Below are 15,436 nucleotides of genomic sequence, written 5' to 3'. Positions count from 1 at the left end.
CCTAGGTGTGACTGCGAGTGGGGCTGTTTGTCTCAACGTGCCCTGCGATTGGCTGGCGACCACTTCAGGGTGTACCCTGTCTTCTCCCTGTTGACAGCTGGGAGAGAGGCTCCAGCACTCCCCGCAACCCTTGTGAGGATAAATGACTAAGAAAATGGATGGATGGAATATGTATAACCATGCCCAAGTGTTTATTATTGACACAAATGTAGTGACGCACAACAACAAAGTGACTAAACAGATATTTTATTTGAATGCGCCCCTCAACTTAGAAACAACCTCGGGTGCACATACTTTGAGAATCTTAGGAGAATGTAGTGCTGCTACTTAGTTTGGAAGTTGCTCAACTACTTTCAACAACTCTTGCACCCTTTGAACCAAAGAAAATGGATCTGGGCAGAATACAATAATTGCTCTGACTGTATCAGTCAAAACGGTGGATTACAATCTTTGTAAAGGAAGATTTTGTATTGTATATGATCAGATATTCAGAAGCTTGTATGCATCTCAACGTTATATCTAACAAATTAAACGGTGTGAAGCTAAACATTTACCAATTAGTAAGAAACTGTGCTTACAACTGGAACAAAAAGTGCTCATTAAAAAGGACAAGACAAAAAAAAATTACACCAATCATCTTGAATTGGTAATCAAAACAAGTAGGGTTCTTTTGCTTAAAAAGGACAGAACGGCTCTGAATGTTGAAGATGGAGTTAAACTTTAAAATTGGGTAAGGAAAGAAATGACCCCTCTTGGGTTATATACAGTAATTTCTGGCCTATAAATCGCAACTTTTTTCACACGCTTTCAACCCTGCGGGTTATGCGGTGATGTGGCTAATTTGTGCATTTTTTTCTCACGGCCGCAAGAGGGCACTCGAGTGGAAAAGGGAAGAATGAGACCGGTGGAATATACGTGGCGAGGAAGTACGGTGCTAGCGCGGTGCTAGCTTTACTGCGGCGCTAGCGTTAGCGCTGTGCTAGTGTGTTGCTGCTGTGTTACTGCCATGTCTCAGTGATTTTTATTTTTTTTTTTTGTTTGTTTTTAACTGGCAATGTTAGTGCTGTGCTAGCGTGTTGCTGCTGTGTTACTGTCGTGTCTCTGATATATACCAGTATGTTTTTTTTTTTAACTGGCCCTGTTGGCGTTAGCGCTGCGCTAGCATGTTTCTGCTGTGTTACTGTGACATCTCAGGGATTTTTACCAGTATGTTTTTGTTTTACCGGCCCCGTTAGCGCCACGCTAGCTTGTTTCTGCTGTGTTACTGCTAGGTCTCAGTGACTTTTTTTTTTTAAACCAGCTCTGTTAGTGCTCTGCTAACGTGTTGCTACTGTGTAACTGTTTTTTTTTTTTTTTTAAACCAGCCCTGTTCGTGCTACCGTGTTGTTGCTATGTTAAGCTAAGCTAAGTGTGAAAACTTTGAAAATTCTTTCAATGTACCGTCTTTCTTTGTAAATATCTCGAGTTTCAATGTGGGCACTTGCGGCTTTAACACAGGTGCGTCTTATGTATGTAGCAAATGGTATTTCCTTTACAAATGTACTGGGTGAGGCTTATAATCAGGTGCGCTCTGTAGGCCGGAAATTACAGTACACATTGAAGTCAGTTGTGTTCTTGTTGGCTGACAAGAGGAGTTTTGACAGAGCTGCCAAGCAAAAGAACCCAAACATGAGAACTTTCTCTATCCACGCGAGCTTTAAAAGAACTGTACATTTGCTCTCCACGTAACGTAATACTGTCTAACGAGAGCCGACCCAAGTTTTTAAAAAAAGTGGATTACTATAAAAATAACCATATCAAGCACTAAAGTGAATAATGTCGATTAGGAGAGGCGACCTGCCACATGGTTACAGTACAGCAAACACACGAGCAGACGAGATGAAGGTCGAAGCTGACCGCCATCAAATCATATCGACGCGTTGTCGGGCAGAGGTAAGCTGGCTTTTTGTTCCACTTTGACCAAGCCCATTCTCTTCTTCAGCAATTTGTCCTCATTGTTTAACTTGGTCCGGATGGCCGTCTTGATCTGGCTGCTGTCCACGCCGAACTTGAGCGCCACGTGATCTGGAGGGCGAGACGAGACGGGAACTACGACGAGAATTGCCAATTCATGAGAAGGTTTGAACCCGTGTTTGCGGGAGGAACCCTGAATACCCGGAAGAGAACCACCATAAACACGGGTGGGGGAAACACTTCATGATTCCACACGGAACCGAAACCGGGACCTCTCGACTGTGAGGCAGACATGCTAACCTCTACGCTTTCATATTGCGGAATCATCAACCAATTAAGTCTCATTCATATCAATATTAGTGCGAAAGCTCATATATTAATCACTCCCCGACATTAATCGTCAATCAGCAACCTACCGATGATGCTCCTGAGGATCTCAGGTGGGAGCTGAGGCTTGGGGCAGTCCTCCCCGCTCATCGTGTTCCTGCGGCCCTGCAGCGAGTGCGTGGCCAGCGTCTCTCTGTCGAAAAGCATCATGAGCAGCGCCGAGGTGTATTTCTTGTAGTCTGCGATTTCGCCGACGTGCTCGTAAAGACTCCTGGGAACGCGGAGGTTCTCTGCGAGGTACAGGTAGTTGTTGCTGTCCTGAGGGTGGAGAGAAAGATTGAGCGTCGTCATGACAACGCACAAGAGGACAGCCCCGGCGATACCGACGGACGAGCGGCTGACCTCTGGCCCGCCGCCCACCGCGACGATGTCAGCCTCGTGCTCCGACAGAAAGTTGATGTTCTCGTCTTGGGAGTTGTGCGGCGCCATCATCGGGTCGCCGCTTTGGAGGACGTGATCCAGAGTGGCTCGGAGTTCGTGAGCCGTTTGTCGCATCTCCACCATGAGGGTGTTCATCTCTGCGCGGGACGTCACGGCAAGACAAATGACCGTTACGTCTTAGCGTGTGCAAAGTCTAGGCTACAAATTTGAATTACAGTGTTATTACACATTATTTGGAATTTTAAAAAAAGACGCTGCAAAGCTTTCCAGGAATCACAAAATTAAACATTTTCAAATTCCACATTTGCTAAGAATGAAAAATCTACATTGTAACAGACAAACTGTTATCACAACAAATGATACATTGACGGGAAAGTTTCAAATTAAGAGCGGTATTTTAGGGATCTGTAAACCATTTATTTGTGTGTTGCACGATTTTCACATTACGTTAGAGGTGTGAAATTAATCAATTAATCAAGGGTTTAACTAATCGATTATGAAATTTTGTATTATGGCATATTATGAATAATTGTTTTGATAACTGATTTGCCGTTTCGGGTGGCACGGTGGCTCAGCTGGTAAAGCGTTGGCCTCACAGTTCTGAGGACCAGGGTTCGATCCCGGCCCCGCCTGTGTAAAGTTTGCATGTTCTCCCCGTGTCTGCGTGGGTTTTCTCCAGGCACTCCGGTAGGATTGTGAGTGCGGCTATTTGCCTCTGTGTGCCCTGTGATTGGCTGGTGACTGCAGGTTAACAGCTAGGATAGGCTCCAGCACTCTCTGTGACCCTTGTGAGGATAAGCGGCAAAGAACATGGATGGATGGATTTGTCTTTTAGAGACAGTGTTTTTCCCCAAAATTGTTGTGAAGTTGTCCATATCCCCGTAATGTCAGCCTCGACAGTTATTTACCTGCAGTTCCCGTTTGAAGATTATCTTTATGTTTACTGGAATAAGACAATTGGCAAAAATCTGCTTTTGGATTGGAAAATAAATAATCTTTGGCTATTTACCAACCCAGTAGGCAACATGATCCATTTATATTTGTGCGTTTTCTGCCCCGTGAATTTGAAATAATGTCCTGTATATTTTTTTTAAATCTGATTTAATACATTTATCAAAATAATTAATGAATCATTGAAATAAATGTTAGTTACACCCAAAAATTATATTAGGTGTTTTGAAACCATAGTATTTGGTATATTTATGGTTGAAAGTAATTCAGGGCTTACTGGGATAAGTGCAGATATTGTTTCTCATCTACATTAAGTTTGTAGTTTACCAACATCCATCCATCCATTTTATTTGCCGCTTATCCTCACGAGGGTCAGGGGAGTGCTGTAGCCTATCCCAGCTGTCAACGGGCAGGAGGCAGGATACAGCCTGAACTGGTCGCCAGCCAATAACAGGGCACATGGAGACAAACAGCCAATCACACTCACAATCACACCTAGGGGCAATTTAGTGTCCAATTAATGTTGCATGATTTTGGGATGTGGATGGAAACTGGAGTGCCCGGAGGAAACCCACGCAGGCACGGGGAGAACCCGCAAACTCCACACAGGCGGGGCCGGGATCAAACCCGGGTCCTCAGAACTGTGATCCCGACGCTTTACCATCCACCTTTCCACCTGTTTTTATTCATTTATCTAATTGAAAAACGTGCCTCTTTACCAACATGTCACCTATGAAAAGCTGAGGTCGGCATTGCTCTTTTCAACACGTCAATGGCATGGAAATAGGAGTTCAGAACCTTAAGAGATGCCCCCCACCCCCAATGTTATGATCAACATACTAAAAGTAAGTTTTCCCCCTCCTTCAACTCACCTTTCATCTCCCTCAGCTCTCTCTCAGCCAGAATTCGACACCTGCGTTCATATTTCAGCTGGGCCTGTAGCTGTTCTATCTTCATCAGCAGGCTGATGGTGTCGGTTCGGACGCCTGGACTCGCTTCGCCTTCAATTCCATCAAATTCCTGCTGACAGGGGAGAGGAAATCACGCCAGTCATGTGCGTGGGGGAGGACAAAAAGTACACAACGCGCGCGTGCGCGTCTGTGTGCGCAGCGCTCAAGAGTAACGTTTCTCACCTCGGTGTTGAGAAAAGGAGAATAAGTGGACTCGGCCAACTCCTCCATCGGACCAGCCTCCAGTGGGACCGTGTTGATCTTTAGCATCTTTACCGGCGTCGGGGATGGAGTCGCCCCCGCCTCTCTCTTAGGTGGCATACGGTTTTAGGGAAAGTCTGGAGAGGGAAAGACACATTTTGTGAGGTTCCGCCCGGGGGGAACAGTGTCCAACTTTCTGCCGGAGAAGGAAGACGAAAAGGGAAAGTTAGTTCACGCCGCATCCTCAGCGTGACCCCTTCCGCTGCCCGTTTAGCTCACGGTGATAAACACTCTTGTGCGAGTCGGGAACAACTAAATTCTCTCTCTTTTTTTTTTTTTTCTTTGAATCACAATGGTCGATGAACCTCACCTGGACGCTCGGTTTGTATCGAGAAAATTAAAGTGCAACGGCGTCCACTGAGGACAAAGACTGTGCAATATATGCAAATACTGCGTAGTAGAGGAAGTAGCAGTACTACTGCAGTACTACAGTACATGGATCCCGGTGTGATAGTGTCAGTGTTTCATAAGCAACTCCGAAAGTTTGACGCTGAATATACGAGTGTAAGTCATTGTATTTGTTTTTAATACCCGTAGTATGATTGTGTCAGGAATAACTGTGTTGTTTGATTATTTTATTTTGTATGTGGAACTAAGTCGCGAGTCATTTTTCTCCAAGGGGCACGTTTTTACTCAGGACTATTTCCTGTTCTTAGTCGGGTTTGGTTGAAGCCAATCAGTTTTCATTTTTTTCAAAATAGGCGGGATGTATTTGTTAAAGGCCAATCAGCACCAATTTTCCTTCCGACTTGATTTCCAAGTTGGGTTGACGTGCACGTTACCCATGTGGGTCTAATGTTGACTTGAATTTTTGAGAAAGTTGGGATTCATTCTATCCAACGACAACAAAATTTGTGTTAACGCGTTTCGCAATGTCGTCGTCCTTCTTCATCAAGGGGTCCAAAAACCCAAAAGTACCGAAACCTGGAAAAACGATAACAAAGTCGAAGCGGAAAGTAAGAGATAACCAATGCTAAAATTTGCCTAGCATACCTGCATGTTTTAAAGTTTCATTGCATCCCATGTTTAATCTCTTAATTTTTTTAATATCTTTGACCTAGGGTGAGAGCGACACGGGTGTTAAGTTTAAAATCAAGAAACCAAACTCCCGATATAACGAAGAGATTTCCAGCGAATCTGAGACAGAGAGGTGCGGAATTCCTACATGGGTTTTCAAATATATGGAACATTTCCCATATAATTTGATCAATCATTTTAAAGACAAAAACCTCCTCTACCATTTTTATGCCGTCTTGGTTTTAAATGGGTAAATCTCTGGAATGCTGAAATACAAAAGTTATTAACGAATTAAAATGTAATTCATAGTAAAAGTCATCTTTATTAATAGAACGGTCGGTGGTGGCCAACTGAAATACACTTCTTCCACAATGGTAAAGAAATACACCGATTCATAAAAATAATTAATTGCACAGTTTTTACATGGTACCCTTCGAAGTCTGCAGCTACAATTGGCTAAGTGATCCTAACTCCTTTGATTTTGATTTTCAAAAGTAAATGTAGTGCGTTATGTCTTTACTATTATTGATCAGATTATATACCCGAGAAAGAGAGAGTACAAATGTATGTCTGTTTGGTGCAGTCCGATAGTTCCCAAGAAAAGACAGGTCAAAGAAAAGGATGATTATGACGAGACACCACAGGAGAAGAAGCTCAGATTAGCCAAACTTTATCTCAACCAGTTAAAGGAAGAAGGTAAGCTCCTACTTGCTTATCATTTCTTCTTGATTTTATTTTTTTACACCATTTTTGCCTGTCTTAATTAGAAGAGGGAAAAGCTGAAGGCGAGTCATTTGAGGCCGATCTGATTGCGGGGAGACTTAAAGATGATGTGGTAAGACTGAATCGCAGAATTTTGTGGAAGAACAGTTTTAAAATGTAATCCCTTCTTATTTACAGCTGGACCAGAAAGGAAAATTACAACGGCTTATTGCAAAAGATGTAAGCAATAGAATGTTAAACACTTACTGCCTTTGTTGAAAGGTGCATCTCTTTTAATAGTTTATATGTATTTTAGCTCTTGCCTCCCGACGCTTCCGAAATCCGTTTGTTAAGAGGACACAAACTCCCAATCACGTGCCTGGTCATCAGTCCTGATGATAAGTGCATCTTCTCTGCTGCAAAAGATTGCTCCATCATTAAATGTAACATATTGCCGCTGTGTGTTCTGCAGTGTGACTGCAAAAGAAGTCTTCAAAGAGTATTTTGAATTTCTTCAGGGGATGTTGAGAGCGGGAAAAAGTTGTGGGTCATACCTGGCGGAAGGAAGGGCACCCAAGATCGACATGTTGGACATACGGCTCACGTCCTGTGTATGTCATTATCATCTGACGGAAAATACTTGGTGAGGACGGACCCTCTACTTTGCAAATCCTCCTGAAACTTTGACTAGTAACAATTTTTTTTTTAAGGCCACTGGAGACATGAACAAGCTGATCATGATTTGGGAAGCTGAATCACGCAAGCATCTCTACACATTCACAGGACACAAAGGCCCCATTTCGGTAGGTGCGGTCACTTGCAATTAGGGATGGACAATTGAGCGATTTAATTTGAGTTCATTTATAATTTTTTTTTATCTGTCAAAGGGAAAAAAGAATTGGGCAAGTTGATATTGGGACGAAACTATTTCAAAGCTTGTTTGGTATCAGGTGACATAAAGCCAATCCCAAAAGCAGAGGTGGGGGAAAAAAAGATGGTTGGAATATTTTCATTGTCATTGGCTTAAGCGAAGGTGGGAACAGTTAAAATCACACTTTGGATTTTCGTAGAGAAAAAAAGATCATTTGGAAATCAGATTTAAAAAATAAAAAATGAAGACCAAATTGCCCAATCAGTTCCACACATGAATGAAGTTCTCTTGAGTGAAAGTGCTTTTCTGCATGCTCGCAGGGTCTCTCGTTCAGGAAAGGAACTCATGATCTGTACAGCGCCTCACATGATCGATCCGTCAAAGTGTGGAATGTGGACGAAAACGCCTACGTGGAAACTCTGTAAGTGATTGAACGCTAAAAAGTAACACGTAATAACTTAAGTACATCTCCGTGATGAAACAGTAATGTGGTGTATCCAAAAAAACATCTGCCTTTACAAAGAAAAAGCGGGCCTTGTGGGATCAGATGAGTTTTATATTGTGACATTGTTATTGCCATTATTTACATTTATCTCCCAACTACAGCTTCGGCCACCAGGATGCCATCATGGGACTAGACTGTCTGAGCCGAGAACGCTGCGTGACCGCCGGCGGCCGCGACCACACGGTGCGCGTGTGGAAGATCATGGAGGAGTCGCAGCTCGTCTTCCACGGCCACGAGTGAGTGTTGGCATGTGTCGCTTAATGGCGCCAGCGAGTTCACACTAGGATGCGTTAAGTGCAAGTCCAAAAGACTGTACGTGGGATCCTTGATTTATAAAAGTCCCGCGTAGTGACGCAGCACGTCAGGTAAGGATATGTACATGACAGCGTGAAGTATCACAACTGTTGTTCTGTCATGGTTTTATAACGTTTGGAATTCTATAGAAGCGATCTTGTGCTTCGTTTGCACATGTTATATATTTTTTTATAACATTGATACATGTTTTTGTCCACCTGATTTAATCTATCTGGTGCATATATTTTCAAACAGTGCCCCTTAGTGTTTCAACTGAGACACCAACCTACATTGAGGTGAAATCTATGGCAAGACCATTGAGAAAAACATTTAGTTTGGATGGTAACATGTCAGGAATGACAAGATGTTACTCATAAAATGTTTTGTCATGTTCAATAAAATTCTATATTTTGGTTATTTAGACCTCCATAAAGTGATTTTATAACGTGGACTTAGAATCAAAAAGTTTAATTTCATTTAAAAAAGACTCTGGTCCGGAAAAGCCCCCCCCATAGCTACTCCTGTTTGACCCAGTTTTGTATCCGTTTTAACCATATTTGGCTAAGACCACCCCCCATTTCTGTGATATGTTGTCGCTATGTAAAACGACCCGCCTGCGAGAGCACCTGTGTGTGTTGACTGCGCTGGCTTGGGAGCAGAGAGGCAAGGCTCTTCACTAGTGATGTAGATAAACTTGAGATTTATGAATGACCTGATTTCAGGCCTCTGAAAAACGTAGATAACTCATGAATGTGTTGGTGATTTTAAGTCATATTTCTAATGTTTACGGAGGTACATTAATACGACTGTTACATCCCAAATGCTCAGTTTTGGTTTGGTAAAATATGGCTCCTCTGACATGAAACATTTTCATCACAGTTGCAGGGTGATGCCGTTTTCATTTATCTGTACTTTGTGTCTGTGAGTCCTCAAATATAAGTTCTTGTACTTTGTCTGAAAGTGGCATCAGCGCATACCTGCCTGTAAAATCAATCCTGAAATGTTTTTCAGTCTGTCTGTAAATTCATCGGGCATTGCAAGGTTACAAGCATATTTCATTCAGCAATCAGAATTATGTAAATATTGTGAGTATAATGTAATTTTTGAATTATTGATTGTCTTCAGCCATCAGAGGCAAAATGAGGCCCGCTCTATAGCTGCATAAGCTGTGCAAAAGCTGCAAGTGCCCATATTGAAACCCACATTGAAACAGGAGATATTTACAAAAAAAGACAGTACAGTTTACCCCAAGCGCTGCCGCACTACTGCTAATGCTAGCGCCGCCGCGTAACGCTATCGCTGCCGCACTAACGCTAGCGCCACACTAACACGGCAGGTTTAAAAAAAAAAAAAAAAAAACATATCGGTAAAAAAATCACTGAGACACGGCAGTCACACGCTAGCGCAGCACTAACAAGGCCGGACCGGTAAAAGTCACTTCCTCGGCACATGTATTCCACTGGTCCACGAGTGCACCCTTGCGGCGTTAGAAAAAATGCACAAATTAGCCGCATCACCACCTAAACCGCAGGGTTGAAAGCGTGCGGAAAAAAGTCGCGGCTTATACGCCGGAAATTACAGCATTCAACTCACCGATTATCAAATTCATCGAAAACAATTTTTGATACTCAATAGGAACGGAACTCTGTGGTTAAACAGCTGTCCGCCCCCAACGCCATTGTACTTCACTTTCTGGCATTCTTTAAAAGACGATCGGCTTTTAATTTGTCCCAACTGCGTTTCTCACAGGGGTTCAATCGATTGCATCCAGCTCATCAACGAGGAACACATGATCACAGGAGCCGACGACGGGTACGTCACGATGTCACCGACAAAACTTTATTTTGCCTCGATGTCAACTTCATTCCCGGGCCGACCTCCTCAGCTCCGTGTGCCTTTGGAGCGTCAATAAGAAGAAGCCCCTGAGCGTGGTGAAGCAGGCCCACGGTTGCCATGGCGACGCCGGACTGAAGCAGCCTCACTGGGTGGCCGCGGTGGCCGCGCTTCATAGCACCGACGTCGTGGCCTCAGGTGCTTCTGGCTGTGAGAGTCCTTCCCGACACACACACAAACACGGACATTCTTGAAAGCTTTTAATAGCCCTCGTGAATGTATGCAAATGTATTCCGCTCAGAAACACGTTTCCGTCCGTTTGAGTGTCCTGGACACAAACGACCGACACGGTGCCGTTCATCCGAAGTAACTACAGGTTCCGCTTCGCAGGTTCCAGCAACTCGCAGGTGCAACTGTGGACGTGCGGCGCCCGCTATCGAGGGCTCGAGCCCCTTTTCAGTGTTCCGGTGGTAAGCGCAGATTTAAATGCACTTACTTACCTTGGAAGTTCCATGTGGCTTCTCATCCTTGCTCCCCGTGTTCCTTCCCCCAGGTCGGTTTTGTCAACAGTTTGAAGTTTTCACACGCTGGTCACTTCTTGGTGGCGGGAGTCGGACAGGAACACAGGTAATATTGCACCAATGCCACAGTTTCTATGGCAACCGTCAGTTCCCTGACACTATTTTCCACCGGGTGCTTTACTCAGTGGCCACTAGGTGGTAGTGTTCTCTTTTATTCTGAGGGAAACCTGTTTACCTCTGGTCAATGTTATTTGGCCAATATTAATAGTTTAAAATCTTAACTATACCCCAAAATATGATTCCACAGCATTTGATTATTACGGTACTGCAAGCTCATTTTACATTAGCCTGAATCATAAGAAGAATTACAAAAAAATGCATTGCAGCTCATATAGATGTCAGTAGCCACGCTTGTAACACAAAACGCCTCCAAGAAGTTTTTCTTTTAAAGTAAGGGAAAATAGCGTTTTACACTTAATAAAAAATAGCACTATTACAATTAAATAGAATGTATAGAATTAATTTGTATATCATGCTTCAATCCTGAACTCTAATTTAGTGTGCACTGACCACCTTGGCCTCTGGGAGGCAGTACAGTAATAGACATGCAAACATGAAAAATAATCTACAAATAGAGTAAAGCCTCGGTTCTCGAACGTCCCCCGTTTTTGAACGAAAATCGGTACTCGAATACCCCCGACAAAACCCGGAAATAACATATTGCAAGCGGCCAGACCAGCTGACCCACGACCCGCTTTGTTGTGAATTCCCACACCCCAGGAAAAAAAACTCGGAAATGACTTAACGTGCGGGGCGCAACCAGCGCACTTTCGTTATTCTGTATAACGCAGCCTCTGTACGCAGACGTGTCCCGGTAGTGAATGTTGTTTATCTTCTTAATGAGGACTAGCGTATTAACCCACAATCATGGCTCCAAAGTAGGCAAGTTGCTTGTTTAAAGTTATTCTGCACTTTTGTTAATAAAAGTTTACAAGGCTGGGTGCCGAGTTGCTACAGATACGGCAATAAAGTCCCAGGGTCGCCTACTCGACTACTAAAGCATACATTTTAAGCAAAAAATAAATATATTTCTTAAATTATTTTATTGTATCTAGTATTTAAACTATACATGTATTTTTACTATTCAGTTTATTATCAGGAAAAGCTAAGAAAAAAAATGCTTTAAAAGGCCTAATTGTTTTAGGCTCGGAACGCATTATTTCGTTTTCCATTCATTGTAATGGGAATCATTGATTCGGTTTTGGAACAAATCACTTGTCGAACCGTTTTCTGGAACGAATTGTGGTTGAGAATCGAGGCATCTCTGTATTACGAGTTCCTCAATTTGTTATTTTTCTTAGAGGGAAAATGATATACCTGAAACATTTTATCTGTCTCAATGCGCTGCTCCGTCATTTGTGTAGAGATATTCGTTGCTTAGTTGTTTCTAAAACTATTGATGCTTCCTCCTAGCACATATGTTAGCATTATGCTCTCATCAGGCATTACCCTGTCGTTGTTTAAAATGCCCAAATTATAAGTCTCTTACTTTTCTGTTAATTTTGACAGTAAACTTCAACTGGTATTACGATTCTTTAGTTGTGGTTGAACCTTTACTGTACCTTATGTTGCACAGCCAGGCGTTACCAGATAATCAGCTGTTAACTTTCACCCCTGCTAATAGCATCGTCATGAGATGTTCAGCACTCTCAATTTGCTTCGGAGGAGGACATTTGGGTACTATCTCAAGTCAACCGTCTCAAAGTTGTGCCTTCAGGAAGAAACCGCAAAATTAGTCCCACTAAGGCAGCTGTAATAACTTCTGAAATTGTTATAGCTACATAATTATAGTGTAGTTACATTCTCAGAACAATTACTGGGAATATATGAACGTTGTGACATTAGAAGAGGTCACTGACGTCTGAGCAGAAGAACAAACTCGATCCCAGTCTGGTCTTCATGCGAGTGGAACCGTCTTTCACAAAAGTACACAGTGCTGTGCTTAAATGAAGAAATAGGAATCAGGAGATCCTGATTAGTTCAGTGAGTAAATTATTATCATAATAATCGTCGTTAAAGTGGACGCGAATACAGCCTCAGCTGTTGTAAATGTTGTTCATGTGTCAACTGGAATAGGAATTTGTGTTAGTTAGCTTCTTCCAAAGCTTTAAGAGCTTCTACTATTAAGATTTATTGTCTTTGTGAAGGTTGGGACGATGGTGGAGACAAAAAGAGGCGAGAAATGGGATCTATATCATTCCCCTTAAAAGGAAACCTCCCAGTCAAGATGAAGTCCAGCCATCTGAATAGTGGTCTTTTTGTAAATTAAAGGCATTTATAACCTTTTGCCACATTATTGTTGTTGTTTTTTTTTTTTTAATGATCTGCTCCTGATATAACAGGTTGTTTGTTTTCCCCCCAAAAAAGTGTCCACTGGGTTATGTAGACAAATGGATGGATCGCTCCAAAAGTATTTAAATACTGGGACTTATTCCATGATGTCCTTTCATGTATACTGAAAACATTTGTGTTTGACATAAATATGAGATGATATCAACAGTCCGACTTTCATTTTCCAGGTAAAATTACTTGTGATAATCTGCCGGATGATCGTAGTATTATTATTTGTAGAATCTTTAGGTAACCGAAGTATTGGAGTGTTCATTTTTTTTTTTTTTATTATTTGTCAATTATGTTTAATTGGTCCCCCCATCTCTAAATCTTTTCAATTTTTGTTTTTTTTTTCACCCAAAGACAGGTCTTAGATTTTCATGTTGGTGAGACTACTATAAAACTAGTCTTCACAGGCAATACTGACTTTGGACATTGCGCACTATTTATTGTTCAAAAGTCTAAACTGTGTATCTGATGCAAATCTAAATTCCTGGGTATTAAAAGTTGAACCGTTTATCTCTCCTTACGTTCACCATTTGATGTGAAACCCAAAATGTTTTCAGTCTACAGCAAAAGCAATGGAAGTGGCCTCACTGTTGCTACACTTTCAAATTGGGAGTGTCAAGACTATAAATTGAAGTAAGGCTCTTGTTTACATTTTGATAATACCAACCTACGTGCACTCGCTGTAATGTTAACGGGCAATGTTCCCTTTAAGCTGCGCAACTGCGCATTTGGGCACTTGCCGCGCACTCTCAGCGCAGACGAAAAGAGTTCCAGCCCGGTGAACAACAGCCTGAGGGATATTTTCAAACACTCTACTTCCTAGTTTACCTCACCCCCCCCCCCCCCTCCGCTCTTAAAGGGGTAATTACAATTGGTGTTTAATGTTAAAATTCCACCTTGGCGCAGCCTGATCGAGGATGAAAGCACAGACGATACAGTGCCCAAAAAGCTAATTCTATATTTTTAATATAGGAGGCAACATAACGTTAACCCTAAAACTGTTTGGGAGCATCATTCAACTTTCAACATGTATTGCCAAAGATATTCTGCAAGCAATAATTCAGTTTTACACCAAGAAAAACAGACGGGGATGTCATTGTGGGTGAAAAATAAATAAATAAATGAAACAGTTGGAAGCGACATTTCAAATTTATAGTTAATAGTTGGCTTTGTATGTATTTGTATTGTAATGTATTTTTTTTTGTTTGCTGACATTTTCAGTGTAAATTTGCAAAAACACAAAATTGTTCTGAAAAATGTTCTGATGGGAATGTTATCGTAACCTTTAAATGAGCCGTGTAACTTCAATGGATGACACTGAGTGACCACAGTGCGTAGGTCAGATGTTGCTCATAGTGGTCAAAGGGGGCGCTCACGGGCTTAGTGCATTTGCTGAGATGCATCAAAAATTAGAGGGAACCTTGTGAACGGGTGCGCCGTGAATGACTTACCGTAGCTTGGTCCTGAATGAGTACAATTGCACATGTAAGCAGTACATCAGAAAATAATTTGTACTGTACTCGCGATGGTGTCAACTAGTTTCTTAATTCCACTTTTCATTGGCTCTTTAATCAGATTTGGAAATGGTTCGAATACAACTTGTGATGTTACAAAAAAACGGTTTTATTTACATTAGTTACATAAAAAGCACGCGTTCTAGCATGTCTACGTCAACACATTCTCCTCGGAAGATTTGCATATTATGCTCACTAACGTTGGTCACATTTTCACGGACGGGAATAAGTTAAATGAACATTTTTTTGTCTTCAAACATTGGATATATTCACAGCACTGGTAGGACAGACAGTAAGATATAAGAAGAGCTGCGTTAACCTACTGTATTGCCACACAAGACGAGTTAGGACAAGGCACGGAGCAAGGCCTCACATGAGCCGTTTCTCACCAGAATTTCGTAGGTTTTTGTCCCAAACAAACGAAAAATTGCATTTTATTAGGTAGAAAAAAAATTGCAACTTTTCTTGAATGATGGTGAACGTGATTAAAATGACATTTTGAATTTAAACAAGCAAAGCCTTTTAACCCGTTCGTGGGCAGCGTCCCATTTTTGGGACGAGATTATGAATTAGTAAAGTTATCATATAACTTAACCATAAATGAAAAAGAAGTGTTATTTCCTTGATTGTGGCCTGATAGGAGACTTTTTTTCTCAATAAAGCAAAAAAAAAAATGCCACCCTGCCCATGAATGGGTTAAAATGCTGGAATATTGGAATTTTTTTTAACACTTATTTTTTCCTCTTATGAGTGCTACAACACTGTCTGTACAGTTACTAAAGATTTCACAATATTTTGACACTGGAACGTAATATTCCCGTTCCGTATTGCCGCACGTTTTGTTTGATTTCCTACTGAATTCTCACAGAAAACACATTTATGGAAGTCAATTGGGG

At 41.9% G+C, this 15,436-nt stretch overlaps 2 protein-coding genes across 6 annotated transcripts; one reads left to right on the top strand and one right to left on the bottom strand.

The window, feature by feature from the left end:
• Positions 1–187: 187 nt before the first annotated feature.
• Positions 188–4,943, bottom strand: LOC133507747 (uncharacterized). 2 transcript variants are annotated; one of them, XM_061833113.1, is made up of 5 exons: positions 4,806–4,943; positions 4,545–4,695; positions 2,683–2,858; positions 2,370–2,598; positions 188–2,064 (listed from the first exon to the last, which is right to left on the bottom strand). In XM_061833113.1, exons 1-5 carry the CDS (start codon positions 4,941–4,943, stop codon positions 1,907–1,909), a joined length of 852 nt encoding a protein of 283 aa, XP_061689097.1. In that variant the 3' UTR covers positions 188–1,906. The 2 variants fall into 2 exon arrangements, with proteins under 2 accessions (XP_061689097.1, XP_061689100.1); XM_061833116.1 differs by having other exon boundaries at positions 4,545–4,692.
• Positions 4,944–5,253: 310 nt separating this feature from the next.
• On the top strand, positions 5,254–12,977 carry rrp9 (ribosomal RNA processing 9, U3 small nucleolar RNA binding protein). Of its 4 annotated transcripts, none has more exons than XM_061833110.1 (15): positions 5,254–5,387; positions 5,945–6,033; positions 6,484–6,596; positions 6,668–6,735; positions 6,801–6,842; positions 6,919–7,045; positions 7,121–7,245; positions 7,313–7,405; positions 7,794–7,894; positions 8,080–8,214; positions 10,022–10,084; positions 10,158–10,303; positions 10,496–10,575; positions 10,659–10,732; positions 12,834–12,977. In XM_061833110.1, the coding sequence occupies exons 1-15, from the start codon at positions 5,265–5,267 to the stop codon at positions 12,934–12,936; spliced, it is 1,482 nt and encodes a 493-aa protein (XP_061689094.1). In that variant the 5' UTR covers positions 5,254–5,264; the 3' UTR covers positions 12,937–12,977. The 4 variants fall into 4 exon arrangements, with proteins under 4 accessions (XP_061689094.1, XP_061689093.1, XP_061689095.1 ...); XM_061833109.1 differs by having other exon boundaries at positions 10,158–10,315; XM_061833111.1 differs by lacking the exon at positions 5,254–5,387 and adding an exon at positions 5,569–5,839 and having other exon boundaries at positions 10,158–10,315.
• Positions 12,978–15,436: the final 2,459 nt, after the last annotated feature.

The sequence above is a fragment of the Syngnathoides biaculeatus genome, chromosome 10 (genome assembly GCF_019802595.1).
Source record: "Syngnathoides biaculeatus isolate LvHL_M chromosome 10, ASM1980259v1, whole genome shotgun sequence".
NCBI lineage: Eukaryota > Metazoa > Chordata > Actinopteri > Syngnathiformes > Syngnathidae > Syngnathoides > Syngnathoides biaculeatus.
This window is presented reverse-complemented; position numbering and strand designations above follow the sequence as displayed.